Genomic DNA, 15,077 nt, shown 5'->3' with positions numbered 1-15,077 from the left:
GGAGGAGGTTTAGTACATGACAACTCAACAAAACCAGCCCAAGTTAGACGCTTTAATTGGCAACTCTTGTTTTTCCAAAGCAGAGCTCAAAATTTTTTCTTTCTTTCCAAGACGGTTTAGTTCACAGTTTGCCATCTGGCTTGCAGTAATTTTTCTAAAAATGATGACTGTCTAGATTGATAATGAAATGTTGATAAAGGACTTTGAGACTGTAGAGAGAAACTGAGTGCTAATAACAAATATTAATTAATGTCCATGAATGAGTTTTATTGTTCAATAAAGAAGAAAATGGTCAGGAGATGTGATTTGCTGTATTATGTGAGAGTATTTGTCAGATATTATAGCAGACGGAGCAAAACAGAACTCAGCACTATCACTTCTATTTCCTCATTGGCTCATAGTCACCCATTAACTCAACCATGTGCCTTGGTGTGGAATCCCACCACACTGGGCCTGTTGAATGCCCAAGGTGAGGAGGGTAAGTGGAGCGGCCACCACTGCCTCAGCACTACCCAAGCAGGGCAATGTTCCCAAGCACCATGGAACACCATGTTTCAACACTGACACTCCAACCTCTCACATGACTTTTTAAGATCATCGCTGTTATAAGACACTGAATTTTTTAGTTTTCCATCAAATGACGTCATCTTTACCCATAGCATTTCACATTAGCATAATGTTTTAAGGTGCAGTGCTGACAGTCCATCTCATGACAGTAGTACAAGCAAACACAGGTTAGATGTGAAGTAAGCAGCCCCAAGAACACAGTGGACTATAGATTTTAGATGCAGGACCAGAATGCAGTCCTTCTGGAATCTTCCATCACTAGATTTGTTAGGTGGATTATGCAAGGCATGTGGAAAGACAAATGCCTGTTCTGGGGTTCTAGATTAAAAAAAGGAAGGAGTCTTTGTTTCATTAATTCATTCGGACGTCACAAAGAAAGAGCTAACATGTTGGCATGAGTTATCCCTTGAGCAACTTTTTTTTAAAGCTATTTGCTTCATTTATCTCCCTCATGTTATAGGGCCCCAAAGTGTGTGTTTAGTTTCCAAATCCTCTTGAGTTGTTCCATTTCAAAAACAGCAAGTTAATTCAAACGGAAATAGTTTCCTGATGACAAGATTATGTTTTTAAACATCAATATTTCAAACATGAAAACAGAGATGTTTCTGAAGCAGAACAGAAATGGAAGTACATAATTTCTCTATGTGAAAATGATCCTTATTCAATAAAACTAACAAAAACTAGAAGGAAAATTAAATTATAGTTGAGGTTCTAAAGGGAATGAGATAGAAAAAGAAAACCTCTTAGCATAAATACAAGCCCAGGCTTGAACAAAAAGAGCTTGTCATAGAGAATATATAACAGTCCAACATAAAATAGAAATACACGTGGGAACAAATACAAGAGGATATCAAAAAGTTCATGAGAATGGAATTCAAAGAGAAGTTTATTTTGATGTAAAAACTTTTGAAATTCATGTACAGTTTTTTTTAATAATAGATGTTTTCCATGAACTTTCTGATGTTTCCTCGAGTGCCTGGATTTTAAAATATTTTGAACCAAAATAAACTTATCTTTGAATTTCACTTTTTATGGACTTTTTGGAGTAATCTTGTGTACTCAGAAGCCCACGAATAGACCTGGATTGAAACAATACTAGATGGAAATTCTATTAATTGTGAAGTGCTTTATTGCAACATCATGGTGATAGAGTTTTCTAATGTGAACACTTGAAAGAAACTCAAAGAAAACTGAGGTCTAGCCTTCTTGGACTAAAAATCCACCCAGAAGCTAAGGGTCGGATTCAGCACTGGACTTCTTTTACTGATTCCCAAGCCAGAGGTCTTGGCACTGTCATGTGCCATCGAGCCATATGGTATTTGACCAAGAAAGTCCAGGAGAAAGTCCAAGAAAGTCCACCAACATAGCAGAGAAGCTCCTGATAACACAGTTTGAGACAGGAAGTAAAAGGAACAGCTGCTGGAACAAATTAGTTCTGAAACAAATATGTAATGAATATGTTTTATCCATCTCCCTCCTATACTCTAGACTGCTGGGTAAGGTAGAAGAATCCCCATTAGAAAACTTCCAGGCCGGCGCCGCGGCTCACTAGGCTAATCCTCCACCTAGCAGCGCCGGCACATAGGGTTCTAGTCCCGATCGGGGCGCTGGATTCTGTCCCGGTTGCCCCTCTTCCAGGCCAGCTCTCTGCTGTGGCCAGGGAGTGCAATGGAGGATGGCCCAGGTGCTTGGGCCCTGCACCCCATGGGAGACCAGGAGAAGCACCTGGCTCCTGGCTCCTGCCATCGGATCAGCGCGGTGCGCTGGCCGCAGCGCACCGGCTGTGCCGGCCATTGGAGGGTGAACCAACGGCAAAAGGAAGACCTTTCTCTCTGTCTCTCTCTCTCACTGTCCACTCTGCCTGTCAAAAAAAAAAAAAAAAAAAAAAAAAAAAAAAAAAAAGAAAAAAAGAAAAAGAAAACTTCCAGGGAGTTGTTATCTGATCCTGAATCTAACATGAAGCTGTTTTGACATTAGCCATTCTGGCCCCTGACTGGTGATAACTGAGGACTTTCTTTTACAAATGAAACAGGAAGAGAAGGACTGATGTTGTCTAAGATATAGACCACTTCCAAGTAGGACCAAGACTCCCCACACTTGTCAAATCTACTCCTGGTGTCTCTCCATCCTTGTCCTCATTGTCTAAGACCATGAGTGATCTCCTCAGTTGTCCTCAGATGGTCTCCTCCCTCTAACCCCTTCCCTCCCATCCCATCTTGCCAATTCCTCCATATAGAATGTGGAGGTTGGCCCCCAGGGCAGTATCCCCTATGCTGGCCTCCATCAGTAGCTTCCCTTGACATTTTGACGACCCATATGGGGACTTTTCTGATCACAGGAGCCAGCCTCCAAAGTGTGGCCCAACAGGCAGCAGCAGCTCATCTGTGAGAACCCACACATGCCATTGTCCCCCTGATCACGCTCAGAGCTTCCTTTTCTGTCTGGTCTTCAGCAACCAGTTTGCCAGTGCAGGAGCAACTGAAAGTTTCTGGCAAGGGCCACTCTCTGGAAGAAATGAAAGACTCCTGTTCTCACACACCTCGTACCCATTGCAATCACGGGTGAGGACCTGGCTTCTCCATGCTCTGTCTCAGAGAACAGCTTGCCTGTGCAGGGGCAACTGAGGATTGTTAGCCAGGGTGAATCTCTGTTGGATTCGGAAGGTCTCCATTCTTGGGTGCTTGGTACCAATCGCCCTTAGGAGTGAGGACCCCTTCTATTCCACTATAGGCTCCCTTTGTCCTTCACCGAGGTTGAAAGCCCAGCATTTGCCTTCCTTTTTGGGCTGACACTCTGGTAAACCATCATGGACTGGCTCTCTTTGTTGGTCCCTTTCCGACCTGGATTTGCTCACCAGCATCAGAGTCTTTCCTTCTTGAGGAAGTATCCAAGCTTCTTTCCACCAAAGCAGCATCAGTAGCTCCCCTTCCGTAGAGGGGTGCCCCACTAACACAGTCACCCTGCGCCCTGCTCCCTAGTTAAATGGGTTTTGAAGAATGCCACAGTCGCCTTAATTTGGATTAGTTTAACACCAGACCCAAAAAATAAATATTTCTAGTTTTATTTTGTTTAGCCCCAATAAAAACTTCCAAAATGGAAACATGGGCCCTTCAACTCCATCTCTGCTGTAAGCTTTAAGGTAATCTCTTGCGTTCTCTGCACTCTGTTAAATTCAGACTTCTCAGGTAAAATCTCTTGCGCTCTCTGGTGTTTTCAAGTTCCTCTTGGGAAAGCTGAGTCTTAAAGCGTTAACAAATGTTCTTGACTGCAGGTTTCTGACTGCTTTAAAATGGATGGAAAGATTGTTTGCTCTGTATTTGAATGCCTCAGCTTCTAGGTTCAAGAAAACTTTCCTGTGATTTCTTTTGTTTGCTGTGCTTTGGTAAAGAGATAAAAGGGTTTACCTTTTCTACTCTACTTAATTCCTCCGGAATTCAAAACTTATGAGGCTATTTGGTTTTTCATGGCAATGTGATTGTTTCATAAGTTCAGTAAGAATCTATTCTACTCAAAACAAGATATAGTTGAAAACACTGGCAAATCTAAAAATCATGCATAGGATGTCTGGCCTCATGGGCCCTCAGCATTGCAGTGAGTAAATGGAGTTGTCACTTCTTAGTAACCCCTAAAATTTCAAAAGATTAGGAACTATAGTTTAAAAATCTAAATCTGCCTTGGAATAACATTTCAGTTTGCGAATTTTTCAAATCTGAGATTATTATATGATAAAGCAACTTTTGTTACTAGCTTAATGCAGATCAACAAACTATACTACACATGCTTTTAAAGTTTAACTCATTGTTTGTAATCTTGCTAATCTTGATACTTTTTTTGGTTTCATAATATATTTTCCTTTTTGAGCTCAGGGCTACAGAACTGCAATTCTCAACAAGATAATGCTGCCCTGGCATTCTGAGATGATGACTTGTGCCTATAGAACAGATAAAGCTAAGTCTAACAGTGGACTCCAGGTAAAGTTAACCTAAGCGCCACTCCTTCTAAATTCTCTTTGCTGCTCAAATGTGGCTGAAATGGTTTCTGACACTGACTGCTGGTGGTCAAATAGTCTCTGTCAATGTTGGACCAGATCAGCAGCCAGGTCTAATTCAGTCTGCAATGAGGGAAACACAGAACCCAGCTCCAGGGTGACAGATCATACATGTGCTCAGAAAATGCTATTGATCTCAAGAAGGGAATGAAAATCAAGACGGTGTCACTGGTGTCAACCTTAAACAAAATTAGGTAACACCAAGAGGTTATAAAGGAAGGGTTCTTCTGCATGATTTCCTGATAGTAACTCACACAGCAAGTCTATTAGAATTACACCCTCTACAGAGGGCCCCATTTCAAAAGAGATACCAATGGGACATGATACTTCCTATTCTCACACATTGTCACCCAAGGCTGGCTGATGTGTCTGAGAATAACAGCCACCTGTGACAACCTGATAATTCTTCATGAACATTTATGCCTACATTTGCTGATCAAGAAATGTGACACCTAGGAACAAACAATTCAGATTTCAACTGTAAGTTCTATTTTCTCTCCTGCCCCTAATGATTCTGCTAATATTTCTCCTCTTTGCTCTAACCCTTGGGCCTCCCCTTCTGAACAGACTAATTCAGTTCACCTCTAGAAAATCCATTCTCAGTGAGGAACTATTGAAGTTACAAATATACTCCTTTGATTGTAGTCCACTTTGTAATAGACACTGACTGTCCTGCCTACTGTCCCCTTGCAAGCATATGGCAACAGTCACCCTAAGAAGGGACTGACACTACAGGTGCACCCCTCTGTGTTACAGCAGTAACCAATCCCTACCTCACCTGTATGCTCACTGCTCCCTTGCAGTGTGTTCAACAAACCTAACTGCTGCTCTCTACATGCTCTGGTGAATTCTTAGCCTGTCTGTGACACCGGCCTCGGTTGATTGCTTCCAGCAACATAGAATAAACAAAACACCTATACAAATGTCACTGTATTTATCTTACACAATGAGAAGGGCTTCCATTCTCCTCCAAGACAAGGTCCCACTGCCTCCCTTGGCATATCAGGCCCTTAACTTGGGATCCCTCTCTTCCACTTCATTCTCTAGCAAACAACCTCCTTTTTAGCTACAGCTCAGTAGCTTCTGTTCCCCACAAGCCGCAGGCCCGTCACAGCCCTGCCTTCATTTTGCTCACCTCTGAGCTTGCGGCCTACTCTGATGATCAAAGCTTGCCTCCCACCTGGGGAGGGGCTGTAACCACTGTGCCTGATGTGTTCCTCACGTGTCTATGAAGCGCGCGTCTTGTGACATGATCACGTCTACACTCCTGTCTCCCTGCTTCTTCCTTCTGCTGCTCAAGAGTCGGGAGCTACTCATGAATGGGTCTCTCCACCAGCACTGTACAGAGCAGTGGCCCTCTGACAAGGGGGGTTAACTAGAACCTGGCAAAACATAGATGCTTCAAATGCAAATGAATTGAAGAGAAAGAGGGAGCAAGGAGGCAAGGTGACCTGTCCAAGCTGAGGGCAGGGTTTGGACAGCATGCAGCTAACCCTGACATTTCCCCAGGTGCCCCATAGGACCTGCTTTTTTGGGACCTGCCCCCTTAGCAGCAGTGCACCTCCCTGCTCCCACCCCCATGACCCAGCATCTGCTCCTCCACTGCCACCTTTCCAGGTCCCTATGCAGAGTCAATTCCCTTAGTCCAGAGCAAAGAGGAAAGCAATGGCAGGAGGATGCGAACCCAGGCCACTGGGCGCCCTCCTTTTTCCTTTCCAGAAGCAGACAGGAAGAAAGTGCTGTGTTCACTTCAGCTACAGAAAAGTGCTTCAGGGAACAGAAAGCTTCCTCACACTTTTTGCCAGAAAAAATCAATCAGCCACAGAAGCCATTATAGTAACAGATTATTTTAAAGTGCGGAACAGGAGCAAAATACTAAATTTCACAAGAAAAGGATCATGATGTGACCGCTAAGCCACTATCTGAAGAGTCCATGAAGCAGGCTTCTAGAACATCATCTCCCATTAACTCAGTCACTTCCTCTGGCATCAGCGTTCCCCTCCAAGGCCCTCCCCAACCCTGGGGCACCTTGAAACCATTAACCTCCAACCCAGAATTTCAGATCATACTTTGTCAAAGCACACAAGGTTGATTTGCCCACACATGTTGATTCTCTGGGGCGAGATGCAGAAGATTTCCTTCTTCTTCAGCCTCTTCTGGGCATACACGATCCCCATGGTCAGGGCAGCTGGCAGCACAGGGGGCACAGTGACAGTGAGGAGGATCAGGGCCATGGTTGCAGTGTCCTTTGGAGGCACCTGGGGAGGGGAGGAGTAGGCATGCAGGTTAACTTACTTCTGGGCACCTTCCCCTGCAGCCCACGAGGAACTCTAGAGCCCTCAGGCAGCATGAGCGGGCTCTCCAGCTCTGCTGCAGGGCTTAGCCTCCTCCTGGCTGAGACTAAGGAAAGGTGCATTACCTCCCAGTGCAGAAGCAAGGAGACCCCTCCTCTATTCCAAGTCCACTCCGCCCTTTCCTGACTCTCTCTCCTCCTGGCATCCCCTCTGCTTAAACACCATGCCTTCTCTGCTCTTCCTACTTTCAAGCACAATGGAGGCTCCCAGGACGCTGGAGCTAAACTTGGGCTGTGATATTTAACTCAGTGCCTTGGCCATCGGTGTCTAAATCTCTTGGCTCAGTGGCCAAATTTCTTGGGTGCGGCAGCTGTGGCTCATTCAGCTTTGAATTCATCTGCGAATTCATTGTAGAATTCATTCTAGAAAGAAGGCCTAGCACAGACTCGGACACAGAGAAGGTGCTGTGCTCAAAACACAGATTGATCGAATGCCAACCCACCAGATCTAGAACAAGATTCTGCTTAGCTCTCGCCATAGCTGTAGGGAAGACAATCATCAAATGAGCTTTCCCTCACTTGACTGTAACACTGGAGCAGGTGATGTGTTGGGATAGATATCTTATTTAATTATTCTTCCCAACCAGCTGAGAATATAAATACTTGTTATTTTCTCCACTTAACAGATGAGGGAACCTGGGCATGAAATATTAAACAACTTCCTCGGCCAGCACTGTGGCTCACTAGGCTAATCCTCCGCCTGCGGCGCCAGCACTCTGGGTTCTAGTCACGGTTGGGGCTCCAGATTCTGTCCCGGTTGCTTCTCTTCCAGTCCAGTTCTCTGCTGTGGCCCGGGAAGGCAGTGGAGGATGGCCCAAGTGCTTGGGCCCTGCACCCGCATGGGAGACCAGGAGGGGGCGCCTGGCTCCTGGCTTCGGATCAGCGCAGCACGCGGGCAGTAGCGGCCATTTGGGGGGTGAACCAACAGAGGGAAGACCTTTCACTCTGTCTCTCTCACTGTCTAACTCTGCCGCCTGTCCAAAAAAAAAAAAAAAAAAAAAAAAAAAAAACTTCCTCAAGGCTACATGCTACTAAGAATGAGGATCTGAACCTTTGTTTGTCAGGCACCAGGCACCAGGGCACAAATACGTGAGCCCTGTATGATAGCATCAGGCCGATTCTTATGTGTCAGGGTCCCTGCCAGGTCTGCAGAGGCAGTCCACAAAGCTGTGCTCAGAGATTTCTCACATGCTCTCAATATTAAGGCTTCTACCCTCTACAACCTTGCCTACACTTTTTTAAAACTAACCATCATTTTAGCCATACACTTATTTTTTTTGAGTATTGGAAACACAGATCCAAGTTCAGTAACAATGACAATCGGACATGCCCTTTGCCCAATGGAATCAAGAGGTAGCTTTGCCTAATCCTCTTGAGACAGGACAAGCTTTTTGAAAAAGCTGTACTATTAAAAAACTTTGATACTTACTTCATGGTACATGTATACCCCTAGGGCATAGAAAAAGCCCAGGACACCAAGGCAGGCCAGGAATACCATGAACTTGAAGGCATCACTGTATAGTTTGAAGTTCAGAGGCCGGGGGTAGAGGATGGATCTCACCAAGTCCCCTTTGGCTGTGTTATAACCTACATGAAGATAATCACATTAATTTAGTTTCTCCTAATCTGAAAGTGGTTTGAATGATTAAGAATTGTTAAGTGACTCATTGGAGTACGGAATGGAAACAGCATGCCGGGATTTCGCAGTGTGCTTGCATTCCTTGCTGTTACAGGCCAGCAGGAGCAAGCCTCGGCATTCACGTTGCTCTGTTTGATTTCTCTTGCTCAAAGCATCAGTGCCTCAGTGGCTCACAAGGGGCAGCTCCTCGCTCACTCACAAGGTGGAGGAAAAGAGGACTAAGGAGCTGAAGAATCAAAGAAAGTGAGATGCTGAGAAAAGACTTTAAAACAGATATATGTTGAAAATAGATGCATGTGTTGAAAAAGAGCAAAAATAAAAAGGAATGCACAAGGCAAGTCTGATCATGTCATTCTCATGCTCAAACACCTGCTGCAACCCCCATTTTCTTAGAGTGAAGTTCAAATTTCCAGGCATGGCTCTCAAGGTCCCCTTCCCTCTGATCTGCTCCTAGCTTGCGGGACTGATCTCTTAGCTGCTCACTGGCCCTGGGAGACCCCTGGGCACTCCTTCTTTTGTGCTCTGGAAGCAACCACTAGCAAGTCTTTCCAGCTCTGATATGATTGGCTAAACCCTCCGCACTCCATCAGGCATGGCTCAAAATGCCTCCTCGACAAATCAACGTTTCCAGAACTCTACTCCTGCGCCATGCACCAAAAGCAGTACTTCTCACTCTCTGGAGTCTCCATGACTCTTAGTCTTATGGCTTTTTTCTCTCCATGTTGCAGTTAGCTGTATGTCCAGCTGTCTCCTGCAGCAGACCATGACTTTCTTCAGGGTTATCTCAAAGTTCTTCTGTCGTCTTAAGTGCATAGCACATAGTGCACACTCGTTAGCATCTAAATTACTGGTTAAAATCTTTTCCTGTTCTGTTCTAGAGATGAGGCAGTCCTGTAACTGTAAATCATGCCTTATCCCCATTGTTGATGGATGCTTGGTATCCTCAAACATGGCTTTGCTGCTTGTGGAGGAGAAGAATGGTTTCCTCTAACCCTCTCTGCCTGAGCATTTTATGAGTAATCATGGGATTTCCAGCATGTGTTACTGTTAGCCTCTGTTTAGGTAGTAGACCGGGGGATGCTCTAATGCCCACTAAAGAGGTTTAACATTTAAAAAACTTTGCATTTTAATTTAAAAAATGTTCAGTGAGGATGGGTTTGTGGTATAGCCAGTAAAGCCACCGTCTACGATGCCAGCATCCCATATGGGTGCCCATTTACGTTCCAGCTGCTCCACTTCTCATCCAGGTCCATACTATTGTCCTGGGAAACGCAGCAGAAGATGGCCCAAGTGTTCGGGCCCTGCCACCCATGTGGTAGGTCCAGACAAAGCTCCTGGCTCCAGGCTTTGACCTCGCCCAGCCCTGGCCATTGCGGCCATCTGGGGGAGTGAACCAGTGGATGGAAGATCTCTGTGTTTCCCCCTTTCTCTGTCTTTCCCTCTTTCCCTCTGTAACTCTAACTTTCAAATAAATAAATGCATATTTAAAAAAATGTTCAGTTATTGAATCACAGACCAAACCAAACCCAGCAATACCAAGGTTCAAAGTATATCTTGTACCTGTGACTATGTGACTCTGTGGGGTGGCAGAAATGATAAACCAGGACCAGGCACAGAAGGCCTTGGTGGAGAAAAGCGTGAAAGACTGGGACTCTCATGGCTAGCTGTAACACAAGCTTCAGGCATGATAGGTCCCAGCTGGTCCAAACTGTGTCTTGGAAATGTGCCTAGGTGACAGATTGAAGGTCACGTTAGATAAAAGTTGGGGCCAATAAAAAGGAAACAGTCAAAAGACTGTTTCTATTCTAATAGTTTAGACGTGAGATGATGAAATCCAGCACAAAACACCAACCATGGAGATGAAACACAGGAGCCAGGATTCAGGGAGAATTTGTAGAATCTTTGTGATCTGGTACCCCATTTGGTATGGGAGGAAATGAGGTGTTACCACTAGCTAGATGGTGATGCTGTTAGCAGAAAGAAGCAATGGAGGAGCAAGGTCTCACGCTTGTTTGCTTAACTCGATGTCTCTATAGGGCATGCAGGTGGAGGTATCCAGTAGAGAGTTGGAAATTCAGCCCAGAAAGCAAGTCTTGGAAAGGAGCAAATCCTCACAGTCACTGCGGTTGACACCGCTTTCTTGGTAATCCTCAGGGGAAATGCAGAGGGAAAAGAGGAGAGGGCTATGTACACAACCAAAGACAGGAGCATGGCTTTGTCTTTAAAGAAATTTGCTTCATCCCTCTTTATCCTTCATGACGTACAAGGGTTTCAACAATGAGTTATGTGGTTACAAATGGGGACAACTTAGAATACAATTGATTGGAAGGATGTGACGGCCATTACCAGATGTGGCAGACTCTGTAATCCTCTACAAGATTTCGCAACTCCAACTCTTCCCCACTTCAAAACAAGGAATGAGCTTACAAAAGTGGGATCCACTAACCTGTTTGCAAAACGACTGCCCTTACAGGCCCCTGCCCAGAGGGCTTGACCAGGATAACTTCCGTCCCACAGAAAAGGACGTGTTTCCGGTAATCCTCCAAGCTGTGTGATTTCCAGGGCATGGTGTTCTCCATCTGGGGCAGTGGTGTCTTGGTGACAGGGATACTTTCTCCTAAAGAAGACGGTATTTGGTTTATTCTAAGTAAATTCAAGTAGTTACTGAAAACCAGAACTTGCCAATTTCAAGAGTTACAAACCGCTACAAATGCTGTCTTAATACCCGTATTCCATGATTCTGATGATTGTTCTTAGGGATGTTGGTGGACTTGATTCTGTTCAGATATTTATTGAAGACAGACTCATCTTTCCTACAGCTAGCCTGTGTGACTTCTTGCCATAATCTACAAAGCAGACTACGAGAGCTGAGTTGTCAGTAACTATTCTACCAAGTATGTGTCAAGCCCAGCACCATTTTAGGCAATGAAGGAGCTATAAAGTACACAGATGGTCATTGCTCTCCTGTCACTAACTTACTCACGCACCCACTCATTTACCTGCTCACTCACCAAATATTTTTCAGCACTTATCCTGTGCTGCGTTCTGGGAATATAATGACACACAGAGCGACCTCCTAAGCTCAGTGAGTTGAGCTAGGTGTGGTCGTCCACATCATTTCCAGGTGACTCCTATTAAAGCCCCCTTCTATCATCCCATTATTTTGCTCAAAATTCCTTTGGTATTCCCACTGCTCTTGCTAAATAAAGGCCAACCCTCTTGCTAGATTGTCCAAGTCCACCATAATCCAGACATCATTGCCTCTTATCCCACCACACAAGCTCCAGCCGAAGTAGCACACATGTATTTCCTTTTGTTGACTCCCATTCTTTGCTGGCCCCAGCCCTCTGCCTTTCCCTGGTGGCTGCAAAGCAGGATATTTAAGGTACAAGGAAAATTAGCTCTGAGTTCAAAAAAGATTAATTTCAGAGACAAAATAAAAATGTTAATGACATCTCTTGGCTCTTAGATTTAAAGAGCACTAGAATGAATTTAAAATTTCATCAATCTTTTGCTAACTGTTCAATTAGCATGGTAACACATCATTCTAATTTGGAAATAGTATTATGCTGATTATATTTATACAAATTTAGGTCTTATCTCTATTTCTAGGCAATAGCTAAAGGCAAGGACTATGTCATATATAATATTTTCTGCACCTCATTTTCCATAGTTGTATATAATAGGTTTGAAATACAAATTTCTTCTGAATGATTGGATAAATTAAATAAAAGCAATTACAGGGTTTTCTATTATTGGTTTTAATAAACTAATTTTTTACCATGATGCTTATTTTACATCCTAAGGTGTAAGAAGCTATAAAATTTTTATTAGTGATTGCATATTGATCAGGAAATTCTTTATCCAAGTAATTGTGCCTGTACCATTTTCTCTAAGACAATTATGATATTCGCCCATTGTGTGGATTTATTGAATGGCTTTGTAAAAGAAATAGGACCTCTAGACAAATCTCGAATCACCATGCCACATTGCTTTTTGAAAATCGGCCTTTGTAAATGGCCAATACTAGTAAATAACTTCAAATGTTTTTCTTCCTTTGGATCACAGACCATTAATCCACAATATAAGCTTACATTGAGCCAATATTAGTGCACAGTTTTACACACACACACAATGAATTTGGATTGGCAGATATTAATCAAAGATGAAAATCATTTAAAGCTAATATTCTAGAGAATACGTTCCAATAAGATGATTTTATACAGGGATGGTTCCCGTGTTTTTTAAACACTGTTCACATATAAATAATAAATCTCATGCCTTTGTCTGTCTTGGGATTCCAAGAAAGGATGAATTCTCTTACAAAAGATGGGGGGGTCCTAGGATGGCTGGAGACAGGTTAGGGATGCACTTCTGGTTCCTTCTCAACTGTGGAGCTGCCTCCTGGCACCTGGAGAACACTGTGCTACGAAGTGGAGATCCCTTCCTCATCTACCAGGGGCCAGGTGCCGCCACACAGCGCCAGTGTTTGAAATACTCAGTCCTTCAACTTAATACATTATCCCTCTTAGTATTTTTTTGTCTGTTCTACTTAATATGACTGGTTTAATTCTGTAATTATCACACAGTTATTCTTAAGTGTTGAAAATTAACTGAAATGTGATCCCTGTTAAACATAAGAGTGGGAATAAGAGAGGGAAGAGATGTATAATTTGGGGCATGCTCGGGCTGACTTGCCCCAATTGGTAGAGTTGGAAACATACCAGGGGATTCCAGTTCAATCCCATCAAGGTGGCATGTGCCAATGCCATCTCACTATTCCAAGTGATCAATTTCAGTTCACAATTGATCATAATGAAAGGACTAAGAGTCAAAGGGAGCACATAAACAAGTCTAGTATCTGCTAACACTAACCGATAGAATAAATAAAGGGGAGAGTGATCCAACATGGGAAGTGAGATACTCAGCAGACTCATAGAATGGCGGATGTCCAAAATAGCACTCTGGCCTCAGAATCAGCCCTAAAGGCACTCGGATCTGGCTGAAAAGCCCATGAGAGTATTTCAGGCATGGAAAGCCAAGACACTCTGGCAAAAAGATCTCAGTGAGTGAGATCCCAGTGGAAAGAACAGGTCTTCAAAGAGGGAGGTGCCTTTCTCTGAAGGGAGGAGAGAACCTCCACTTTGACTATGACCGTGTCTAAACAAGATAAGAGTTGGAGAACTCAAGGGGCTTCCATAGCCTTGGAAACTCATGACTGGTGCATAGGGAGATTATTGATGCCATAAACAGGAGTGTCAATTTGTAAAGTGAACAACAGGAGTCACTGTGCACTTACTCCTCATGTAGGATCTCTGTCCTTAATGTGCTGTACACTGAGGCTTAATGCTATAACGAGTACTCAAACAGTATATTTCACTTTGTGTTTCTATGGGGGTGCAAACGATTGAAATCTTTACTTAATGTACACTAAACTGATCTTCTGTAAAAAAAAAAAAAAAGAAAGAAAGAAATTATCAATTCCCAACTTGACTCTCACTGGGATTAAACATGACAATAGGTCTGATCTGATTTCATCATCATTTTAAAAAAATCATTTATTATTTTTCACTTTATGTTTCTGTGTGGGAGCAAACTGTTGAAATCCTTACTTAAGGTATACTAAGCTGATCTTCTGTATATTAAGATAATCGAAAATGAATCTTGATGTGAATGGAAGGGGAGAGGGAGTGGGAAAGGGGAGGGTTGTGGGTGGGAGGGACGGTATGGGGGGGGAAGCCATTGTAACCCATGAGTCGTACTTTGGAAATTTATATTCATTAAATAAAAGATAAAAAAAAAAAAGAAATACTCAGTCCTTGTTTATTTCCATTCTGGTACCTGTGGGCTGCACAGGATTTGAGAGCAGCGGCCGTTTCTCTGTGATTTTGGTGACCCCTGCGGGGAACACGGTGCCTGGCACATAGTAGGCATTTCTGGACTTTTATGAAATGAATGATCCAAAGAAAGGGAGAAAGCACGTGAAAAAGAGGAAGAAAGGGGAAAATGAAAAGAAGAAAATGTTTGGTCTCTCAGCTATACCTGTCTGACCTGATATTGATGTGAAAGAACTGTTTATGGAAAGCCCTGAATACCCAGTGCAGGTTCCTGCATGGTTTATGAATGTGTGTCTCAAATAAGTCAGTAACTTGATGAGTAGACAGGGAGGAAGGGAACTGCGGCAGAGTGGGTGCCACCGCTCTGCCCCATAATTATCCCTAAGAAGAAGTAGGTTCACAAATAGGCTCGAGATGAAAATGCCTGGATTTGTGCATTTTCTTCATAGAAGTCAGAATTGTTGACATGTGTGCCATGTATATACTCTCATGTCTTCTGTCTCATCTTGTAGAGTGTCAGCTAGAATGAGGGCAGAAATTGTATCTTCTCCGGCATGGCTGTATCTCCAGGAGCGTGACTGCTAATAAACACCCATGGGATGAATGAATGAACAAATGCACCCACATTCCAGC

General features: G+C 43.6%; 1 protein-coding gene across 6 annotated transcripts in view; it reads right to left on the bottom strand.

Moving 5' to 3' along the window:
• Nucleotides 1-15,077, bottom strand: part of ATP13A5 (ATPase 13A5) — a 127,071-nt gene that overhangs the window by 73,486 nt on the left and 38,508 nt on the right. For all 6 annotated transcript variants that reach the window (XM_070072357.1, XM_070072359.1, XM_070072361.1 and 3 more), the window contains exons 10-12: nt 11,054-11,224; nt 8,398-8,555; nt 6,685-6,873 (exon numbers count right to left, since the gene is read on the bottom strand). In XM_070072357.1, coding sequence (XP_069928458.1) covers nt 6,685-6,873; nt 8,398-8,555; nt 11,054-11,224 — 518 coding nt within the window. The remainder of the gene's footprint in view (nt 1-6,684; nt 6,874-8,397; nt 8,556-11,053; nt 11,225-15,077) is intronic.

Source organism: Oryctolagus cuniculus, chromosome 4 (assembly GCF_964237555.1).
Source record: "Oryctolagus cuniculus chromosome 4, mOryCun1.1, whole genome shotgun sequence".
NCBI lineage: Eukaryota > Metazoa > Chordata > Mammalia > Lagomorpha > Leporidae > Oryctolagus > Oryctolagus cuniculus.
The sequence above is the reverse complement of the archived record's forward strand: the minus strand, read 5'-3'. Positions and strand labels throughout refer to the sequence as shown.